General features: G+C 41.3%; 1 protein-coding gene across 2 annotated transcripts in view; it reads left to right on the forward strand.

Annotated features, from left to right (window-relative positions):
• The window catches only part of ATP13A4 (ATPase 13A4), a 126,108-nt gene that overhangs the window by 27,596 nt on the left and 76,737 nt on the right, over positions 1–21,775 (forward strand). For both annotated transcript variants that reach the window (XM_019957940.2, XM_070789752.1), the window contains exon 2: positions 16,764–16,937. In XM_019957940.2, the coding sequence (XP_019813499.2) occupies positions 16,764–16,937 (174 nt within the window). The remainder of the gene's footprint in view (positions 1–16,763; positions 16,938–21,775) is intronic.

Genomic DNA, 21,775 nt, shown 5'->3' on the forward strand with positions numbered 1-21,775 from the left:
ACTCATTTTAAATACAACTTTGCCTATTATGACTCTGATTAGACTGAGAGAAATAAGAGAAAAGAAGGTGTTGTTCTACTGTGAATATAGGTTAAGGAAAGGCTTCCCAGTAGTATGTCACGGATGGCACTGGGGTGCTAGAGATAGATTATAGGCGTTCTTAGGGGAAGGCTGAAATATTGATTCCTTCCAGCTTTAAGCAGCCTCACCTACTTATCTGATGTGCACTATGAAAATATTATCATTTTTCAATGAGTCTCACTGTAGAAAAAAGATTTAGAAGCACTGTGCTAAGGAAATGTCTGTTTTGGTTTGGTTTATAGTCAAATTGGAGAAGGAAATGGCATACCACTCCAGTATCCTTGCCTGAAAAATCCCATGGACCGAGGAGCCTGGTGGACTGCAGTCCATGGGGTCGCTAAGAGTCGGGCACGACTGAGCAGCTAACACACAACATAGTCAAGCTAATTAAGTATGGCATAAAATTATACCTCTATTTTTATTAAAATGCAAAATAACAAAACAAAAATTCTGTTCTTTTTTTCTTTCTTGCTCATAGACAGTTTTTTCCCCAGCTTTATTGATACATACTTACATACAACACTGTGTAAGTTTAAGGTGTATAATGTGATGATTTGGTATATATATATATATACACCAAATATATAAGTTTAAGGTGTATAATGTGGTAAGGTGTATAATTTGGTATATATATATATACCAAATATATATTTAAGGTGTATAATGTGATGATTTGGTATGTATATATTGTGAAATGAGCAAGTTCTTTATAAACAAAACTTTTTTTACCATTTCTTTGTGGGATAGATGTTATTTTTCTTAAAAAAATCTATTAAAATAAAATGAGCTGAAGATTAGGTCATTTTTCGGTTGCCTTTGTGTAACATCTGATATCAGTGGAAATGTAGCTATTAGCATTTGAACTGTTGCAGAAGCACTGTCTGTTTCATAAGTTATTATCATGAAATAGGGCAAGAACTAGATTAAATGAACCAGCAAAAGTACAATGGTGAACATATAAGAGTATGTGACATTTCCCCTTTTCTTTTATTGTTAGATATTATATAGTACCTATATAAAAGCACATGAAATATTTTTATACAGCTTAATGGGTAGTTCGGAGAAGGCAATGGCACCCCACTCCAGTACTCTTGCCTGGAAAATCCCATGGATGGAGGAGCCTGGAAGGCTGCAGTCCATGGGGTCGCTGACGGTTGGACACGACTGAGCGACTTCACTTTCACTTTTCCCTTTCATGCATTGGAGAAGGAAGTGGCAACCCACTCCAATGTTCTTGCCTGGAGAATCCCAGGGACAGGGGAGCCTGGTGGGCTGCCATCTATGGGGTCACACAGAGTTGGACACGACTGAAGTGACTTAGCAGCAATGGATAGTTACAAGCAGTGTGTGTGTGTGTGTGTGTGTGTGTGTGGGTGTGTTTGTGTGTGTGTGTGTTTGTGTGTGTGTTAGTCACTCAGTTGTGTCCGACTCTTTGGGACCCCACGGACTGTAGCCTGCCAGGCTCCTTTGTCTTTGGAATTCTCCAGGCAAGAATATTGGAGTGGGTTGCCATTTCCTTCTCCAGGGGATCTTCCTGATCCAGGGATCAAACCCGGGTCTCCTGCTTTGCAGGCAGATTCTTTACCATCTGAACCATCAGGGAAGCTGAACTATAAGGTGAAAAATCTATTAATTATCATCAAGATTAAGAAACAGGGTAATGCCACTCCAGTTTGGGAAAAAAACAGTTGTAGCGGACATTAGTGGAGCCATTGAAAAATCTGAATATAATTTGCATTGTAGTTGAGATTAAGAACTCATAGACATGGAGAAATAGAGGCTAGTGATTGAAAAAGCAAATTATAAAAGAGTATTTATAGTACAATTTCATTTTAATCAAAGAAACCTGTATGCAGTAAGTTGTTAACTGTGACTCTGGATTGTGGGGATTTAAAACTATATTTTTCTTTTCTGATTTAAAATGAACAAGTATTGCTTCTGTAATAGCAAAGGCATAAAACAAATACCTGCAATTATGTCATAACTATCTGGCTCAGCTTAAGTGCACTGAATTACCCTTTAGTTGGGTGTGGCATTCCAGGATATTTCAACAAACTAGAAATTCTGGCCTCCCTTTTGTTCCACTACTCTTCTAAACTTTCCATTTTTATTATGGTCACTCATTTCCCTATCACCCAGCCTAACTTCATCAACTGCCACTTTGGTCCATTAATTGCTTGAAATTCTCCAGCAGATTAGGAAACCTCTTTTCTGTCAGTCAAAACCAGAATCATGCCTCATGGCATGATGGTGCCATCTTACAGAATTGCAAGAACCCTTCCCTAAGGAAGTGCTCAAGTCTGAATACCAGTTATGGAAATGAATAATGCAGTTTTGTCACACTGGGGAATTAAGATGCTCAGTTGATGAATTAGGCACAGTGGCCAGGAAGTCACACAATGTCACAGTGGGGTGGTGTGCCAGCCCCCATCCTTGGGGCCAGCCATGGGGCTTTTTGCATGTGGCGTGCTCCCTCTTTCAGAGGGCTGTCTGACGGTCTCAGGCAAGTGGTCTGCAGAATATGTTGGCAGTAATTTGCACAAATGGTACCGTAGGAAACACCCTCTATTTTTCCCTTAAAGGAATGTTGAAGCTCGAGTGAAGGCCACATGGGCAGCTATGAAGTGGAGGCAGGCATTTCCATGGAAGGGATTTATAACCATAATGTACACCTATGAGGGGACTGCAAGCTGATCATATAAGTGATATTTGTGCGGTTCCTATTGTTATAAGTACTACAAATATCAAAATTTAGAGGGACTTGAGAGATCATATAATTCTATCACCTCTGTGACAGAGTGAAACTGAGACCCAGACTGGGGAAAGGAATTACTTAATAGAATCAAGGTTTATACTAGAGCCCAGGATTCCCTATTTCCAAGCCAGTGCTTCCCCCTCGGCATTGGTGTTTGCAAACCTATGACTCTTAAGAATTATCACTATGGGTCCAAGGATTTGTATGTCCAACAAGCTTTCACAGCTTCCATAGGCAAAAGCAGAAACCAATCATTTTAAAAGCTGTCAAATAAATGTGCAAAAAAAGTGTACAACCAATTAATAGTAAATCAAAACCATTGTGTAAGTCAGAAGACAGAACACTGCTAGCATTCCAGATGTTTTTCTGAGGCCCTCCTTAACCATAACCCATCTCTGTCACCCAATATAGAAATAACCTTTTGCTTTCTGTAATTCTTATTTTCTTACCTTAAAAATTTTTTTTCTAATCATTCCATGACAATATTTTTGAAACTTATTTAGTTAAATCACATTGATTATACTCTTTTGTGTTTTGCTTCTTCTGTTTATTTTTGAGACATATCCATATTATTGCATAAAATTAGAGTTTATTCATTTTCATTGTATCAGTTCAGTTCAGTTCAGTCACTCAGTCATGTCCGGCTCTTTGCAACCCCATGAATCGAAGCACACCAGGCCTCCCTGTCCATCACCAACTCCTGGAGTTCACTCAAATTCACGTCCATCGAGTTGGTGATGCCATCCAGCCATCTCATCCTCTGTCGTCCCCTTTTCCTCCTGCCCCCAATCCCTCCCAGCATCAGAGTCTTTTCTAATCAGTCAACTCTTCGCACGAGGTGGCCAAAGTACTGGAGTTTCAGCTTTCGCATCAGTCTCTCCAAAGAACACCCAGGACTGATCTCCTTTAGAATTATATCAGAACAGATCATTATAAGACTATACTTTAAAAATGTCAGTTTCATTGTTGATGGACTTTTGGATTGCTTCCAGCTTTGATTTTTTTAATATTCATGTCTTCTGGTACACACATGCATACATTTCTGCAGAGAAGGTTCTTACCAGTGGAAGATAGGCAGGCTGGATAGCACAGCAATGTTAAGAAAGAGCTGATTCTAAAAAGGTGGTAAGTAGTGATTATAGGCCGGAGAAGGCAATGGCACCCTACTCCAGTACTCTGGCCTGGAAAATCCCATGGACAGAGGAGCCTGGTGGGCTGCAGTCCATGGGGTCACTAGGAGTCAGACATGACTGAGCGACTTCACTTTCACTTTTCACTTTCATGCATTGGAGAAGGAAATGGCAACCCACTCCAGTGTTCTTGCCTGGAGAATCCCAGGGACGGGGGAGCCTGGTGGGCCGCCGTCTATGGGGTCGCACAGAGTTGGACACGACTTAAGTGATTTAGCAGCAGCAGCAGCAGCAGTGATTATAGGCGTGCTTTCCACACACCTGCTCTGTATGGAAAAGATTTCAGGCCATCTCAACAAGAGAGCTTTGTAATTTTCAGAATGATGCTTTTCCAAATTATTTTTGTCTATAGACGACCTTGTTTAGGCATGTACCTGTAATGGAAGATCAATATATTTATACTGATTTTATATTGTTTTAACAGACAGAAATGGAATTGTTCAGTTTGAGAGGAAAATGTTTGAGTTCAGAATACCAGCTTCTGGTACATGATGTAATCATTAGTAAAGTTGTCTGAAAATGAAACAGGCTCACCCAGGAAGTAGGGTTTGCTTAATTGGAAGTCTGGGTGTTTCATATTGTGAAAGAAATGCAGGAGTATCTCTGACCCTTACTTCTGTCAGAGTTCAGACAGCATACTTCCCCCATCTTTCCTTTATAATATCCTATGGTAAGTGACAATCATATCTGGGGATAAAGGCCAACAAGAATCCTTGAGGATACAATCTATTGTCAAGATAAATTCTCCACTGATCGAGAGTGGAACTGTGACTTTGGAAGGAGATCATTGCTTTTTTCCTACGCTTTCTCTGTGTGTGCCCTTGTTTGAGAATTCTCCTATGGTCTCAGATTTCTCCTCTTGAAAAATGATACTTGACTGGATGTTTGCTAAGATTCACCACATGCTAACAGTCTGGAATTGTAATTCTTGGCATCTCTGTTTAGCAGTCTAGTAATATTTAATAATGTCATCAGAGCCATTTGTTCACTCAAAAAAGTATTTGAGGGCCTATTTTGTTCCAGGACGTATTCTGCTGTGTACCAGGGATTCAGCAATGAACAAGACAGACAGAAGCTCTGCTCCTGTGAAACTTATATTCTGGGAACCTATCATGAAAAAAATAAACAAATAAAAAAATATCAGATAAAAATAGGGGCTTGTAGAGATTTAAAAAGGATGATGGGAAGAGCATGACTGGATAGCTTCTTTAGACTGTGTGGTTGGGGAAGCTGAGATCTGAGTGATAATGGGGGGCGGGCAGCCATGTTAGAGCATCTCTGAGGGTTTATCAATTAACCTGAAGTCTAACAGCCCTTGTAATGAGAACAACTTCTATTTAAATCGTGTGTTTGCCACTGTTATCCCATTTCCTTGTCAATAACAGTTTTGTGACGCAGGCATTATTATTATCATTATTTAGGTGGGGTAGTGACTTCCAGATGCTAACATTAGTAAGTAGCAGAAACAGGTCTTGAACTCAGAGTTTGGTCTTTACATGTGGTGTTTGCCCCCACTCTGCTGTCTGAGTCTCTCTTCTGTGCACTGAGGAGGCTTCCCAGATGGGATGGTATCTCAGATACTGATCTATCTGAGGCCTACTGGTCTTAACACTACTCAGACATCACCAGCAAGGAAAGTTTTCATTTCAGCATCACAGGGAAATCTAGAAAATGCATCTTGCCCAATATTACCAGACCAGAAAACGATGTTGATTGTAGAAACCACTGTCTGGTTGCTGGGTGGTGTCCCTCTGTCCTATTTCCTCTCTCTCTGCCGTTTGAAGCTTGTGAAAACCTGTTTAAGAGGAGCCTAAGAACCTGTCTGGGTGGTGCATCCATTAGCTCAAATGTGAATAATCGGCAAGGATTCAAGCACTATCCCCCGCCAGATGAGACTATCAGAGGGCAGGGGCGGGAGAGTCTTCATGAGAGGTAACCCTATTGGTGGAAAGACTTTTCTCTGTTGCCTACCAGCTGGGTGACTCTGAGGACTTTCCTTAACCTCCCTGAACCTAACCTTTCTTAATCTCACCTCCAGATGATATTACCTTCTTTGTAGGGTTGTGAGGATTAAAGCAGAGTGTGAAAAAATAGATATTTAAGGTGACTGGTGCACAATGACAAGTTATTATTTATACAAACTGTATGTCTCATGAGCTTTAGCCAAGTTTGGAAGGACAATTATCTACAGGGCAGGCTGTCACTAATGGGTGGGACAAGTTGCTTTTCTGTCAGCTAACTGGCCTGACAAGGAGGTGTTTCCACAGCCCATGCTGGCAGCCTCCTGGTCTGAGAAAAGGAAACCCTGATTATGTTGAAGGACACTGAAGCTCCAAACACGTTTGTTCTTCCTCCTTCCAGAACTAGACTGCTGCCCACCTGGAATGTCCAGCTAGGCAGAGACCTCTGTCCCTGACTTTGCCCAAGGGCCCTAGCTTTAGGATTGTCACAAGAGGTCTGCCTGCTATTTGTGGGAGGGGAGAGATGCAAGTGTGATTTTTAAGGGTTTGGCAAACTCTCTTTTAGTCAGTGGCTAAGAGGACATGTCCTAGAATCCCAAAAGTCCCACCTAAAGTTGCATTCTCTGTCCATACAAGAGGGGGTTGATTCAGTTCAGTTCAATTCAGTTCAATCGCTCAGTCATGTCGGACTCTTTGCAACCCCATGAACTGCAGCACACCAGGCCTCCTTGTCCATCATCAACTCCCAGAGTTCACTCAAACTCACGTCCATCGAGTTGGTGATGCCATCCAGCCATCTCATCCTCTGTCGTCCCCTTTTCCTCCTGCCCCCAGTCCCTCCCAGCATCAGAGTCTTTTCCAATGAGTCAACTCTTCACATGAGGTGGCCAAAGTACTGGAATTTCAGCTTTAGCATCATTCCTTCCAAAGAACACCCAGGGCTGGTCTCCTTTAGAATGGACTGGTTGGATCTCCTTGCAGTCCAAGGGACTCTCAAGAGTCTTCTCCAATACCACAGCTCAAAAGCATCAATTCTTCAGCACTCAGCTTTCTTCACAGTCCAACTCTCACATCCATACGTGACTACTGGAAAAACCATAGCCTTGACTAGACGGACCTTTTTTGGCAAAGTAATGTCTCTGCTTTTGAATATGATTAGAACGCCACAATACACGGACCTGTACTACCTTAAACTGGAATTTTGTCCTTCAGTGCACTCTGAGGTCCTGAGGCAGGATAGGGCTCTGTGAGTTTAAGGGAAATGTCCTGGTTGCTGGGGCAGTGTGAGAGCGAGGGGGTGGTTCAGGTCCAGGAGGAATGTGGGTGCAGTCCATAGGGGCATTTGATTTTCTCTCTTAACTCCTATTTCCTCATCTGCAGAATGAATTGTTGTGACCACTACTGAACTTAGTGGTCATTTGGCATTAAGTCCTTTCTGACAATAGATTTCAATGTAAAAATTTCTTATTCCCTTCTGGTGCTGAGGATGATGTCTGAGGAACTATGACCTAGAGACCTGCTTAGGTGGGGAAGCTCAAATCCTGAAGCAGGCTTCTCAACCTCCTCACTACTTTGGGCCACATAATTTTTTGCTGCAGAGTTTTGGGGGTAGCTGTCCTCTGCATTGTAGGATGTTTAGCAGCCTTCCTGCCCTCTACCCATCAGGTATCTTACCCAGGTGAGAGTGACCACAAATATCTCCAGACATTGCCAAATGTCCACTGTGGGGCAAGATCAGCCCTGTTTGAGAACCACTGGCCTACAGTGAGAGGCTGTATTTCCAGTGAGGAGGACCTGGATGAAATGAAATATAGAAGCTGACATAGACCCTCGGTGCTGGGGAAAAGGGAAAGCCTGGCAGACATGAGGGACATGAGGAGCACCTGCTCATTTCAAGGGGGGCATCTCCCACTCACTCTGGCTGATTATTCCTTCCTTTTTTCCTTAAGACTTCAGGTCTCACAATTAGTGGTCCATAATCTTTGGTTCGTGACATACTCATCCTCTGCCCATTCTGTATAGCATTAATTTAGTCATTTAATTAATTCATTATAATAATATGATGACCCCACCACTCAAATAAAATCTAGAATTTTGACAATATCCTACGTATGACAGAGTGGTCCCTCTTTCCCCATCCCACCCCAACAGAAGTAACCCATTGTCCTGTGCCATGTGTTCATTACTCCCTTATCTTCCTCTCTATGTAGTTTTCTTTTCTCTAAGTGTATCGTAAAAGTAAACTTAAAATTTTAGTTGTTTTTAACTTTATAAAAAGATTACCATGCTGATGTAAGCCTTTGCAGACTGTTTTCACTTACTATTGTTTTACTAAAGTCATCCCTACCCTTGGGTATTGCTGGGAGCTGATTTATTTGAAGTGCCATATCAGGTCCTATGGGACCTGTCATGTCCATAGCACCTCTCACCAGGTGAGAGCCAAATGGTCCTATGCTGTGAACACACCATGGAGTATCATCTTCTGTCTCAATGGGTGGTATTGGGTTTGTTCCTGGGCTATTTTGTACACGTCTCTTTGTGCTCCCTAGTTGGTTCTTTTTTTAAAAATTATTTTTATTGAAGTAATAGTTGATTTGCAATGTTGTATAGTTTCAGGGTTACAGCAAAGTGATTCATATATATATGTGTGTATGTGTGTGTGAGTGTATGTGTACATAGACATATATACACACATATACTTTTTCAGATTCTTTTCCCATATAGGTTATTACAAAATAGTGAGTAGAGTTCCCTGTGCTATACAGTAGGTCCTTGTTGTTTATCTATTTTATATACAGTAGTCTGTATATCAGTTCAGTTCAGTCGCTTAGTCGTGTCCAACTCTTTGCAACCCCATGAATCACAGCACGCCAGGCCTCCCTGTCCATCACCAACTCCTGGAGTTCACCCAGACTCACGTCCATCGAGTCAGTGATGCCATCCAGCCATCTCATCCTCTGTCGGCCCCTTCTCCTCCTGCCCCCAATCCCTCCCAGCATCAGAGTCTTTTCCAATGAGTCAGCTCTTCGCATGAGGTGGCCAAAATACTGGAGTTTCAGCTTTAGCATCATTCCTTCCAAAGAAATCCCAGGGCTGATCTTCAGAATGGACTGGTTGGATCTCCTTGCAGTCCAAGGGACTCTCAAGAGTCTTCTCCAACACCACAATTCAAAAGCATCAATTCTTCAGTGCTCAGCCTTCTTCACAGTCCAACTCTCACATCCATACATGACCACTGGAAAAACCATAGCCTTGACTAGATGAACCTTTGTTGGTAAAGTAATGTCTCTGCTTTTGAATATGCTATCTAGGTTGGTCATAACTTTCCTTCCAAGGAGTAAGCGTCTTTTAATTTCATGGCTGCAGTCACCATCTGCAGTGATTTTGGAGCTCAAAAAAATAAAGTCTGACACTGTTTCCACTGTTTCCCCATCTATTTGCCATGAAGTGATGGGACCAGATGCCATGATCTTCGTTTTCTGAATGTTGAGCTTTAAGCCAACTTTTTCACTCTCCACTTTGACTTTCATCAAGAGGCTTTTTAGTTCCTCTTCACTTTCTGCCATAAGAGTGGTGTCATCTGCATATCTGAGGTTATTTATATTTCTCCCGGCAATCTTGATTCCAGCTGTGTTTCTTCCAGTCCAGCGTTTCTCATGATGTACTCTGCATAGAAGTTAAATAAGCAGGGTGACAATATACAGCCTTAATGGACTCCTTTTCCTATTTGGAACCAGTCTGTTGTTCCATGTCCAGTTCTAACTGTTGCTTCCTGACCTGCATGTAGATTTCTCAAGAGGCAGATCAGGTGGTCTGGTATTCCCATCTCTTTCAGAATTTCCCACAGTTTATTGTGATCCACACAGTCAAAGGCTTTGGCATAGTCAATAAATCAGAAATAGATGTTTTTCTGGAACTGTCTTGCTTTTTCCATGATCCAGCAGATGTTGGCAATTTGGTCTCTGGTTCGTCTGCCTTTTCTAAAACCAGCTTGAACATCTGGAAGTTCACGGTTCAGGTATTGCTGAAGCCTGGCTTGGAGAATTTTGAGCATTACTTTACTAGCATGTGAGATGAGTGCAATTGTGCGGTAGTTTGAGCATTCTTTGGCATTGCCTTTCTTTGGGATTCGAATGAAAACTGACCTTTTCCAGTCCTGTGGCCACTGCTGAGTTTTCCAAATTTGCTGGCATACTGAGTGCAGCACTTTCATAGCATCATCTTTCAGGATTTGAAAGAGCTCAACTGGAATTTCATCACCTCCACTAGCTTTGTTCGTAGTGATGTTTTCTAAGGCCCACTTGACTTCACATTCCAGGATGTCTGGCTCTAGGTGAGTGATCACACCATCGTGATTATCTGGGTCGTGAAGATCTTTTTTGTACAGTTCTTCTGTGTATTCTTGCCATCTCTTCTTAATATCTTCTGCTTCTGTTAGGTCCATATCATTTCTGTCCTTTATCGAGCCCATCTTTGTGTGGAATGTTCCCTTGGTATCTCCAATTTTCTTGAAGAGATCTCTAATCTTTCCCATTCTGTTGTTTTCCTCTATTTCTTTGCACTGATCGCTCAGGAAGGCTTTTTTATCTCTCCTTGCTATTCTTTGGAACTCTGCATTCAGATGCTTATATCTTTCCTTTGCTCCTTTGCTTTTCACTTCTCTTCTTTTCACAGCTATTTGTAAGGCCTCCCCAGATAGCCATTTTGCTTTTTTGCATTTCTTTTCCATGGGGATGGTCTTGATCCCTGTCTCCTGTACAATGTCACGAACCTCTGTCCATAGTTCATCAGGCACTCTATCTATCAGATCTAGGCCCTTAAATCTATTTCTCACTTCCACTGTATAATCATAAGGGATTTGATTTAGGTCATACCTGAATGGTCTAGTGGTTTTCCCTACTTTCTTCAATTTCAGTCTGAACTTAGCAATAAGGAGTTCATGATCTGAGCCACAGTCAGCTCCTGGTCTTGTTATTGCTGACTGTATAGAGCTTCTCCATGTTTGGCTGCAAAGAATATAATCAATCTGATTTCAGTGTTGACCATCTGGTGACGTCCATATGTAGAGTCTTCTCTTGTGTTGTTGGAAGAGGGTGTTTGTTATGACCAGTGCATTTTCTTGGCAAAACTCTATTAGTCTTTGCCCTGCTTTGTTCCATATTCCAAGGCCAAATTTGCCTGTTCCTCCAGGTGTTTCTTGACTTCCTACTTTTGCATTCCAGTCCCCTATAATGAAAAGGACATCTTTTTTGGGTGTTAGTTCTAAAAGGTCTTGTAGGTCTTCATAGAACCGTTCAACTTCAGCTTCTTCAGCATTACTGGTTGGGGCATAGCCTTGGATTACTGTGATATTGAATGGTTTGCCTTGGAAATGAACAGTGATCATTCTGTCGTTTTTGAGATTGCATCCAAGTACTGCATTTCGGACTCTTTTGTTGACCATGATGGCTACTGCATTTCTTCTGAGGGATTCCTGCCCGCAGTAGTAGATATAATGGTCATCTGAGTTAAATTCACCCATTCCAGTCCATTTTAGTTCGCTGATTCCTAGAATGTCGACATTCACTCTTGCCATCTCTTGTTTGACCACTTCCACTTTGCCTTGATTCATGGACCTGACATTCCAGGTACCTATGCAATATTGCTCTTTACAGCATTGGACCTTGCTTCTATCACCAGTCATATTCACAGCTGGGTATTGTTTTTGCTTTGGCTCCATCCCTTCATTCTTTCTGGAGTTATTTCTCCACTGATCTCCAGTAGCATATTGGGCACCTACTGACCTGGGGAGCTCCTCTTTCAGTATCCTATCATTTTGCCTTTTCATACGTTCATGGGGTTCTCAAGGCAAGAATACTGAAGTGGTTTGCCTTTCCCTTCTCCAGTGGACCACATTCTGTCAGATCTCTCCACCGTGACCCGCCCCACGGGCATGGCTTAGTTTCATTGAGTTAGACAAGGCTGTGGTCCTAGTGTGATTAGATTGACTAGTTTTCTGTGAGTATGGTTTCAGTGTGTCTGCCCTCTGATGCCCTCTTGCAACACCTACCATCTTACTTGGGTTTCTCCTACCTTGGGTGTGGGGTATCTCTTCACGGCTACTCCAGCAAAGCACAGCCACTGCTCCTTACCTTGGACGAGGGGTATCTCCTCACCGCCTCGCTTCCTGACCTTCAACGTGGGATAGCTCCTCTAGGCCCTCTGGCGCCCGCGCAGCCACGGCTCCTTGGATGTGGGGTTGGTCCTCCCGGCCGCCGCCCCTGGCCTCAGGTGTGGGGTTGGTCCTCCCGGCCGCCGCCCCTGGCCTCAGGTGTGGGGTTGCTCCTCCCGGCCGCCTCATTTATCGTTCCTCCCGCACCTTTCCCCTTTGATAAACGTGAGTTTGTTCTCTGTGTCTGTGAGTCTGTTTCTGTTTTGTAAATAAATTCATTTGTGTTATCTTTTTAGTCCCCAGTTGATTCTTCCAGTGCAAGAATATGAGTACAGGATGGTCACAACTTCTTATTTAATTTTAAAGAAAAAGTAGAACTTCTATGTGAAAATAACTGGGGCACCAATTTAAAGTTTTAAGAAATTCTTACCTGGGCAACAAGAAACCTTTCTGCAGGCCATTTTTTTTAAGCCTCCAGTTTAAGATTAGGTCATTCAGGTTGAGAATTTCTCACCTAAACGGAGAAGTTAAATTAACTTAGGGGACACTTAGGAAATCATTCTTTAGCACTAAAGAATGGCAAACAGGAAACAACCCAGGCAGAAATTTGAATAGAATGTGTGGTTAAGATCAGCAGGGAGTTAAACCGTGTTGTTTTAGCACAACTTATTGTACTGCTTGGAAATGTAGCAAAACATTCTCTTCACGCGAAACATTTGAAAATAAGGGAAAAGAGATTATCTTTAGGGAAGTGCTTTTAAAAAATGAATCACTTTAACTTTCCAATATTTAATGAAGCTAGAAGAGGAAAGCAAAATTGTCTTAAGGAGAATAAATGGCTCCCAGGCCAACAGGATCTGACTGTAATTGATCAAATATATTTAACGAAAGCATGTTAGGGTGAGAGAAGATTCCAGAGCCCAGTTTAAGCGCTATGCTTGCATATGGCTCCACCGGCAGGATAATCACAATTGTGGAGATGGTGCCATTGGAAAGACAGCAAACTCTTCACACCCACACATGTATTTATCTGGTCCGTGTGACAGGTACATACATCTCTCTCTCTCTCATGACACCGCTGTCTCTGGGATCTGTTTAACTGGAGACTTCTCTGGGAACTGTTCTCCTGTCAGTCTCTGGGTTTAGAAGGCTGACAGCCATTCTCAGGACTCAGTGGCCCCCAGGTGATCAGATCACCTCACGGAGCTTCTTGGAGTCAGCCAGTGCTCTGCTTTGGTGGCCACCCTCTCACCCTCCCCTGCATTTCCGTGAGATCCTGTCCTCACACTTCTTTCACTAAGTGCTTGCCTAGTATCAGGTCCCAAGTTCACATACAGAGTGTAAATTCTTTAAGATCAGCCTTGATTTGGACTTAGCCCTCTGGGGCAGGGTCTTTTCTAGACGCTGGGAACCCCCTGAATCTCTATGGAGAAATTTATGTATGTGTATTTCTGAGAAGATCTGTAGACTCTTAAGGAGTTCTGTTGGCCAAGGTGATTTAGATCATTGCTTGGGGCTTCCTTGGTGGCTCAGACAGTAAAGAATCTGCCTGCAATGCAGGAGACTCAGTTTGATCCCTGGGTCAGGAAGATCTCCTGGAGAAGGGAATGGCATCCCACTCTAGTCTTCTTGCCTGGAGAATTCCACGGGCAAAGGAGCCTGGTGGGCTACAGTTCATAGAGTTGTAAAGAGTCAGCCACTACTGAGGAACTCACACTTTTCACTTTCAGGGAACATAGTTTGACTTCTTGAGTACAGGGGAGAAGGGAGAAGGCCTATACACCTAGAAGTCTGACTTTTGGTCCTTAGGAGTAAAAGGATGTAGATACCCTGGGACAGGGGGAGGAGAAGAATCTGTGGGTTGGAGGGGGATGAAGAAAGGGACAGCTTGCTATTGTGTAATGCAAATAGACTGCCAAGAGGGTACTATTTTGGGGACACTTGCCCAACATTTTTTTTTTTTTTTTTTTTTTTTGGTCTGATGGACTCTTTTATTGTGGGGCAAAGTGTGGGTGGAGTGCAGGGTAGTAGGAACCGTTCCCTCAAGCATTTTCAGAGACATGGAACACACTCTGTAATGCAGGAAGGAAATTGCTATGGGTTGATAAGAAACCACACTGTACATATTTTTACCATTTTAAACCCAGTATCTATGAATAGTCCCTGCAATGCCTGCAATTTGCTGTACTCTTAAATTTTTTTTCTTAAATTGAACTTAAAAGCAAAATGAAGAAAGGCCTTAGAGTAGAAATGGTGAGCTCACATTTACCTTCACTGTGCTGCCTAGGTCTGGACTTGAAGCTCAGTTCTGAGTTACTTATGAACATTGTGCATTGGAAATTTTATTTAGATCTTTTTCAATGAGATCAAAGTGTGTGTAAAGCGCATGGTGAAAGGTTTTTCAGTGCTGCATCAATGTTAGCTACCGTCATTGTTTCCAAATCATTAGTTGCTAATAAAAACTATTACTATACTCATTTTAAACTCTAGTTTTCTTTGCTGGAACTTGAAGGTCATCATTCTTGCATTACTTTGATAATGAACTGAAGACATTTGGGAAACTACAGAAAGCTTTCACTGAATAGCCTGTAAAAGAACACACAGTGATAGGGAGATTCGTGCTTGTATTAGGGACAGAACTGGCATAGCTTCAGCATAATTAACTAGGGGCTTAGTTGAATGGCAAGATAAGGAAGCATTTAAAAGTAATATTTTTAAAAAGGTGAAAAAATGGCTGGGTGGGAAGGGTGGGTAGAGTTGACCTGTTCCACAGTGTAGGAATGTAATAAAAGCACACAGAAAAAGATGGTGGGATGGACTCAGGACAGGTCTGGAATTTAGAATTGGTATGCTGCTTGGTATGAAGCCAATGAAGCATTGCTTCCAGTGTGGTGAGGGTACAGAAACATTTCAGATTTGGCATCTGGGGAGCGACAACTGGAGTGTGAAACAGAAGAGTATTTATGTCAGGATAGACATTCTACTTTGCAAAGTCAGTCAAGAGCTTGTATTTCTGCAGTGAGGTGAACATTTTATCAAAGGCATTCCAGATGTGAACACTACCTAAGGAAGCTATCAGCACCTGTGTGCACTGCTAATAAGAGAAAGGAACCCAGTAATTACACCTGCAAGCAGCTTTCAGCCAAGGATCACAGGAACTTTCCTGTTAATACATCTTTATCAAGTTGAGACAGGAAAGTTGGAGGATTTAAAGTTGCACGTTCCAGATCCCCCTTTTTCCTACCAGGCAATTCTAACAAAAGTAGAACAGTTGATACTAAGAATTCTTAGATCTAAATGCCTGTATGCTATGTCAAATTTCCAATCGAATTTTGGGTCTATATTCCAGGAAATGGTAATGTAGCAGCAGCAGCAGTAATTACTCATGTTAGCACTTTTACATAGTAACTCATTTAAACTTCACAGCAACCCTGGGAAGTGGGTGCCATCACCACCCTCATTTTATGGATGACAAGGCAAGAAATTAAAAGGTTAACTTACTTGTTCAACCTCACACCCAGTAAACCAAAGACTAGGCTTTGAATCTAAAGTATCTTGATCCAGAGAACATGCTTTTAAATCAGACATGCTCCTTCCTCTCAACCTTAGTTATTATACTTAATATGTGATATACCTATGGCTGTGTGGGCTATCACTGTGGCATAGAGACCATAAACTTCAGGGGTGGTTTTCTGTTCTGTCCCAGGCTTTGCTTGGAAGGAAAAAGTTTGTCCAGATTATAAATTTATTAGAGATCAGACTCTTACCTTGTTAATCTTTGCATTCTCCATGATCTTCTATTCCCCTCATGGCACATAGCAGCTGCTCAATAAGCAGGAGTTGAAATAAATCAAGTAGTCTTTATGGTTTTTCCCCCCTTAATATAAAATTCTTTTCGCTACTAAACAAGACAGAAGGGTGGAAAGGCCTAATTGTCTTTACCCCAAATCCCCAAAGGCAAGCTGAGATTTAGTTGTGCATTGTCAAACAGTTTCACCAAATCCTGACTTTGAACTCAAGGCCTGGTTCCAGCTTCCCCCGTTCCATCCCTGCTCTTCCTACAAAGCTGCTAGTCTCAGCTAGGGAAATCATTCACTGCTGCTGTCTCACACATGGCTCATGGTCACATCTGTGAAGGTTGTGGATCAAGTTCAAGACTTGAAGGCTGATGAATCTGGGTTTGAATCTTGACAGCAGAACTTGCCAGCTCTGTGACCTTGGACAAATCATTACATTCAGCCTTTCTGAGCTCAGCCTCATCATTTATGAAGTGAGGGTCATATTATCCTATTCAGAAGATGCTTGGGAGACTTAAAGAAGGTGATGTATCATGTAGTATAGTGTTTGGCTCAGGGTAGCCAGATGCTGAAATTGTAAAAATCGAATTTCCCCAGTTGGAATACAACTTCTTGGAAGTCTGAAATCACAGCTTATGAAGAATTTTGTCAGGGATCTTTCTCCACTTTCTCAAGCTCTCACTCTGTTCTTCTGTTCTCCCCTCAACCTCTTCAGTTTCTTCACACTCTGCATATCCCTCCACCAGTTTCGTCAGCAAAATTCCAACTTGTTCATTTGTTGTTTATTGTGCTTAACTAATATTTGGATTCATTTTGGTTTTGCCCCAGGAGATATTTGGCTACCGGACTCAGAGTTGCCGGGAAACCCTCTGCCTTGCTGGATCCATCTTCTCCTTTGGGATCCTTCCCTTGGTGTTTTACTGGAAACCCGCTTGGCACGTGTGGGCAAATTGCATCCCATGCTCCTTGCAAGAGGCAGATGTCGTGTTGCTGAGGACAACGGTGAGTGTGTCCCTGATTCTCTACCTGGCAGCCCTTTCTCCTGAACATCTTGATATGGGATGGCTGTGGGGAGATGAGCACAAGGCAGGCGGTGGCTAGAGGTCCAGCCTCCGGATCCATCTTAGCCTTACAGTTATTTACCACAAATGATGTGATTTCATTAAGAAGACCTAATTCATAGGGCATTCCTTTTAAAATTACAATTGTAGTGAATGTCAGTGTAGGGAGTGACACCTTAGGCTTGTTACTTAACCTTTTGGGACCTCAGTCTCTCTCTTTGTAAAATGGAACTAGTGAAAGCACGTGTTCTCTCTTGGGTTGGTGTGAGGATGAAGTGAGATTACATTTGTAAAAGCCATTTACAAAATGTAAATGGTTTGATCACTCTCATTTACAAATTGTAAATGATCTTTGGTCATTATCAAAGATTGTTTTGTGTGTCTGTGTATTTTTTTCCTCTTTCTTGTTTACTTTTTAAATTATGAAAATATGATAACACATTTACAGGAGAATTGGAAAATATAGAATAAAGTTATAGTACAAAATATACAGAATATTTTTCCACTATATATTACAATTTTTAAAAAGTAGATAAATTTAGATTTTTAGTTAGAGTTTCAATATCAAACACTAAAAAATTAATAGAATGATTATACAGAGATATAGAAGGATTTAGTAGACCTGAAAAGCACTGTGAACCAATTTGTTTGTGTATGTGTTTTTTATCCAGCAACTTTACAGGCTTACTGAACAAAAGGACTTGCTGTAGCCTAGATGCATCTACATATAATGGCCTTGCTCATGTGGGTGCTATGTCCTTCCCTTACTGCTGCTGCTGCTAAGTCGCTTCAGTCGTGTCCGACTCTGTGCAACCCCATAGACGGCAGCCCACCAGGCTCCCCCGTCCCTGGGATTCTCCAGGCAAGAACACTGGAGTGGGTTGCCATTTCCTTCTCCAATGCATGAAAGTGAAAAGTGAAAGTGAAGTCTCTCAGTCGTGTCTGACTCTTCGTGACCCCATGGACTATATAGCCTGCCAGGCTTCTCCGTCCATGGGATTTTCCAGGCAAGAGTATTGGAGTGGGGTGCCATTGCCTTCTCCACCTTCCCTTACTAGCCATAAGCATTTCCTTGTAGGACAGAATACAGGAGGAAAGTACCCTTTTAGCTAGGAATCCCCAACACTCTCTACACTCAATCAGGTCCCGTCTCTTAGTTGCATGTTGGCTTTGCAACTGAACATACGGTGGAAAGTCCAAAAAGGCATTGGTGCCTCAGGAAACTGTATTCCATCACTCCACCCCTAACTCTTTGAAAGGTTTTCTCTCATTTCACTATCCTCTTCAACTAATCAGAGCCGTTGAAACCACCTTCAATCTTGCCTTTTTCATCTTGATTTCAACCTTAATTTTTAATTACCTGCTCTTGTGAGTCATTTTAAATGGATTCGCTTATGCCGGAGGCTCTCCAAATAAATGAGGTGCTAAATTAGTCTTTATGTAATTAGAGAAGAACTCAATTATTTCAAACACTTCTACTATGTGAGTCTTAGATAAAAATAAGCTTTGGGAGCCAGAAGTTTAAAAGTCTGCTGTTGGGTTATTTGCATTAAAATGACACTTTAAGAAAGATACTATTTGAATTATATTATAATAGCTGAACAGTAAAGATTTCCCAGTAAGGAAGCCTGGATGACTCCTACCTGAAAATGTGTTGTATATCTGTTTTTTTGTGTTATTAAAAAATCAGTACTTGGTATTTATCATCAATCTCACACTGGTAAGATCTCACACAGTATCCTAGATACTGATTAGGTAGTCATTTTTTTAAACTGAAAAAAAACATAGTAAACGTGATATACTGGCTGGAAGTCTTTAGCACCTAGTTTATTTTCTGTTCCCCTCCTTTTATTAAATGCCTCAAAGAGTGACATTTTTTCCAAATGATAAGAGTAATTACATTTCTATTTTATAATTTTAAAAGTGGCATTTTATTCATTATCCATCTACTCCTGAATTTTAACCAATATTTGTATCGATGCCACATTTCTATGCAAATAACACGATTTACATTCATTGGTGTTTTGAATTCAGATGATCCTGATGATTTCCGTAGTTTTTATCTTTATTATAATCACAAATAAGTTTTTTCCCTTCATTGTTATTGTATGTCACATGTTGCCAAAGACAATGTGCAGAAAACTTTGTGATGATTGACTATTAGGCCTGACTCTAGGCATATCACTTCCATGTTTTCATGGGGAACATTTTCCCTTCAGTTTCACCTAAAGATGTCAAAGGTAGGGGCTTTAATTTGAAAACTTCAAAATCCCACAAATCAGCCATGCAAATGACACCTGCGGTCCACCAGACCCCCCAGATGCTCATCAGCCACCAGCATGTGTGATGATATTTCCTGGATCCCTTATTTCCTCCCCTCCCTCTTCCTCTCCAGCCTCCTCTCTCCAAACCCAGGCTCCCCACTTCAGCAACATTTTCTAAGGTAACCAGATAATTTGTCCATGATTTTACTCTTGCATTTCTTCTGATATTCCCTATTTCCTCCATGCATTCTTTCACTTATTTGTTCATTCATTATTTGTTGAGCAAGTACCAATCGTCTACCAGGCATTGTTATAGACACTGGGAATACAGCTATGAACAAAACAGATAGCACTCCCTCTTCTTACTGAGTGACATTCTGGAGAGGACTCAACTCATTTACACTTGCATGCACTCATCCCGACATTCTCTTTACAGTAAATACAGAGAGTAGGCGTTCTATCTCTACTTATTAAACCTACTCATTCCTGGGCCATAAATCACCTTGTCTATTCAATCTTTGTTGATCCATTCTCTGTCCTAAGTCTGGAAGAAATTAATCACCTTTCCTTCATTCTTTTTTAGCTCTATATTTTCAAGTCTCATTGCTATAATGCTTTCTGCAGTCTACCTTCTATTACAGTGCAATTCTCTTTACATTTTACAAAGCAACATCTCCTTGATTATGCTATTTTTTTTTATGTTAGGCAAATATTTTATACATATTCTCTTATACAAGGTTCATAAGTACTACCTCCTTTGGGAAGCTTTTCTTTTTTTTTCTTTATTATTATTATTATTTTTTTTTTTTTTACTTTACAATATTGTATTGGTTTTGCCATACATCAACATGCATCCACGTAATTCTCACAACAGCCCTGGAAAATGGCATTATCATTTTTATCTTAGAGATGAGGATACAGAGAGGACAATAACTTTGCAACCTGGTAAATGTCAGTCACGATTTCCCTCTCCCTTCCTTTTTGTCTCTTTCCTTTCCTCCTCCTTTTATAAATTTGATGAGCACAGGTTGTATGTCAACCATAGTGCTAGCTCATGGGCAGGGCAAGGAGCAGGAAGTATTACAGTAAAATCAAGGTTCTTTACAGAATTCATCAGATCACTATACAAATAAATGCAAAAATCCAACAGTTACAAGTTTTATTGGGTTGGCCAAAAAGTTCGTTTGAGTTTTTCTGTTACATCTTATGGAAAAATTTGAATGAACTTACTGGCCAACACAATACTTAGGAAGGTTTCATGGTTATCATAGGATTGTAGGTAAGGAATTGACCAAGTCAAAAAAACCAGGAAAGACTTTTCCGAGCATCAGAGGATGATAAACATTAAAAGGTAATGGTGGCTGATGGGGAGGAGCACATGGGGAATGGTCCAGGTAAAGGGGTCACATGGATAAAGAAGTTGAACCTGAGTTCCTAATCCCTAAGCCCAGAGGTCCCCGACTATGTTATAGTTCTTTTTATAGCTTTTTCTCCTATTAGACTAGAAGTTTTTTGGAGACAGTGGCCATGGCTTTTCATTGTGTGTAGCACCTAGCTCGTGGCCATAGCAGGTGCTCAATAATTATTTAATTAAATTAAATAAATGAATTGAATCTGCAATAAATGGTTTTGCAGATTCTACCAAAACTATCACGACAGTAAAGTGAAATACCATGATTGAGAAAGTAAGAGGAGATAGTATTACGCTACTTTTAGGTACACATTCCTTTCTCTGAATTCTGTTTCCCCATCCTCCTACTTTCTAAGGCAATGGCACCCCACTCCAGTACTTTGCCTAGAAAATCCCATGGATGGAGGAGCCTGGTAGGCTGCAGTCCATAGGGTCGCTAAGAGACGGACACGACTGAGGGACTTCACTTTCACTTTTCACTTTCATCATTGGAGAAGGAAATGGCAACCCACTCCAGTGTTCTTGCCTGGAGAATCCCAGGGACGGGGGAGCCTGGTGGGCTTCCGCCTATGGGGTCGCACAGAGTCGGACACGACTGAAGTGACTTAGCATCCCCTTACTTTAAACTACTTTTTGGTTAAGAATCTAGCCAGAAATGCCTGAAATTTCATAAGCTGGCCTCTCTGAGATGATTTTTTGTTAAGGCAAATAGTCTTGAGGCTACTATCTTTTATAAGATAGGACTATTTATATTGTGACTTATGATTTGCAAAGTATTTGCATATATGTTGTCTTATTTGATCCTTACTGGTAGAGATTATTTTTTCCCTATTTTACAAATGGAGACATAGAGAAGTTAAAAGAAAGGCTCATGGTTCCAGAGCTATAAGCAGTGAAAACAAAATTTATGGTGAGTTGTTAAGGCTTTCTGTGGGTTTTTTTGTTTGTTTTTTTGTTTTGCATATAAACATGGATACAGCCTATTTAAAGTCTCAAGAATTGCAATTCTGGAGACATATTGGGGTACCCTGAAAAAGTGTTCTGGGAAAGAGAGATTGAGGGGTAATAAGAATAAAAAGTCATCACTGTTGCCTGGGGACAATT

This window comes from Bos indicus, chromosome 1, assembly GCF_029378745.1.
Source record: "Bos indicus isolate NIAB-ARS_2022 breed Sahiwal x Tharparkar chromosome 1, NIAB-ARS_B.indTharparkar_mat_pri_1.0, whole genome shotgun sequence".
Taxonomy (NCBI): domain Eukaryota; kingdom Metazoa; phylum Chordata; class Mammalia; order Artiodactyla; family Bovidae; genus Bos; species Bos indicus.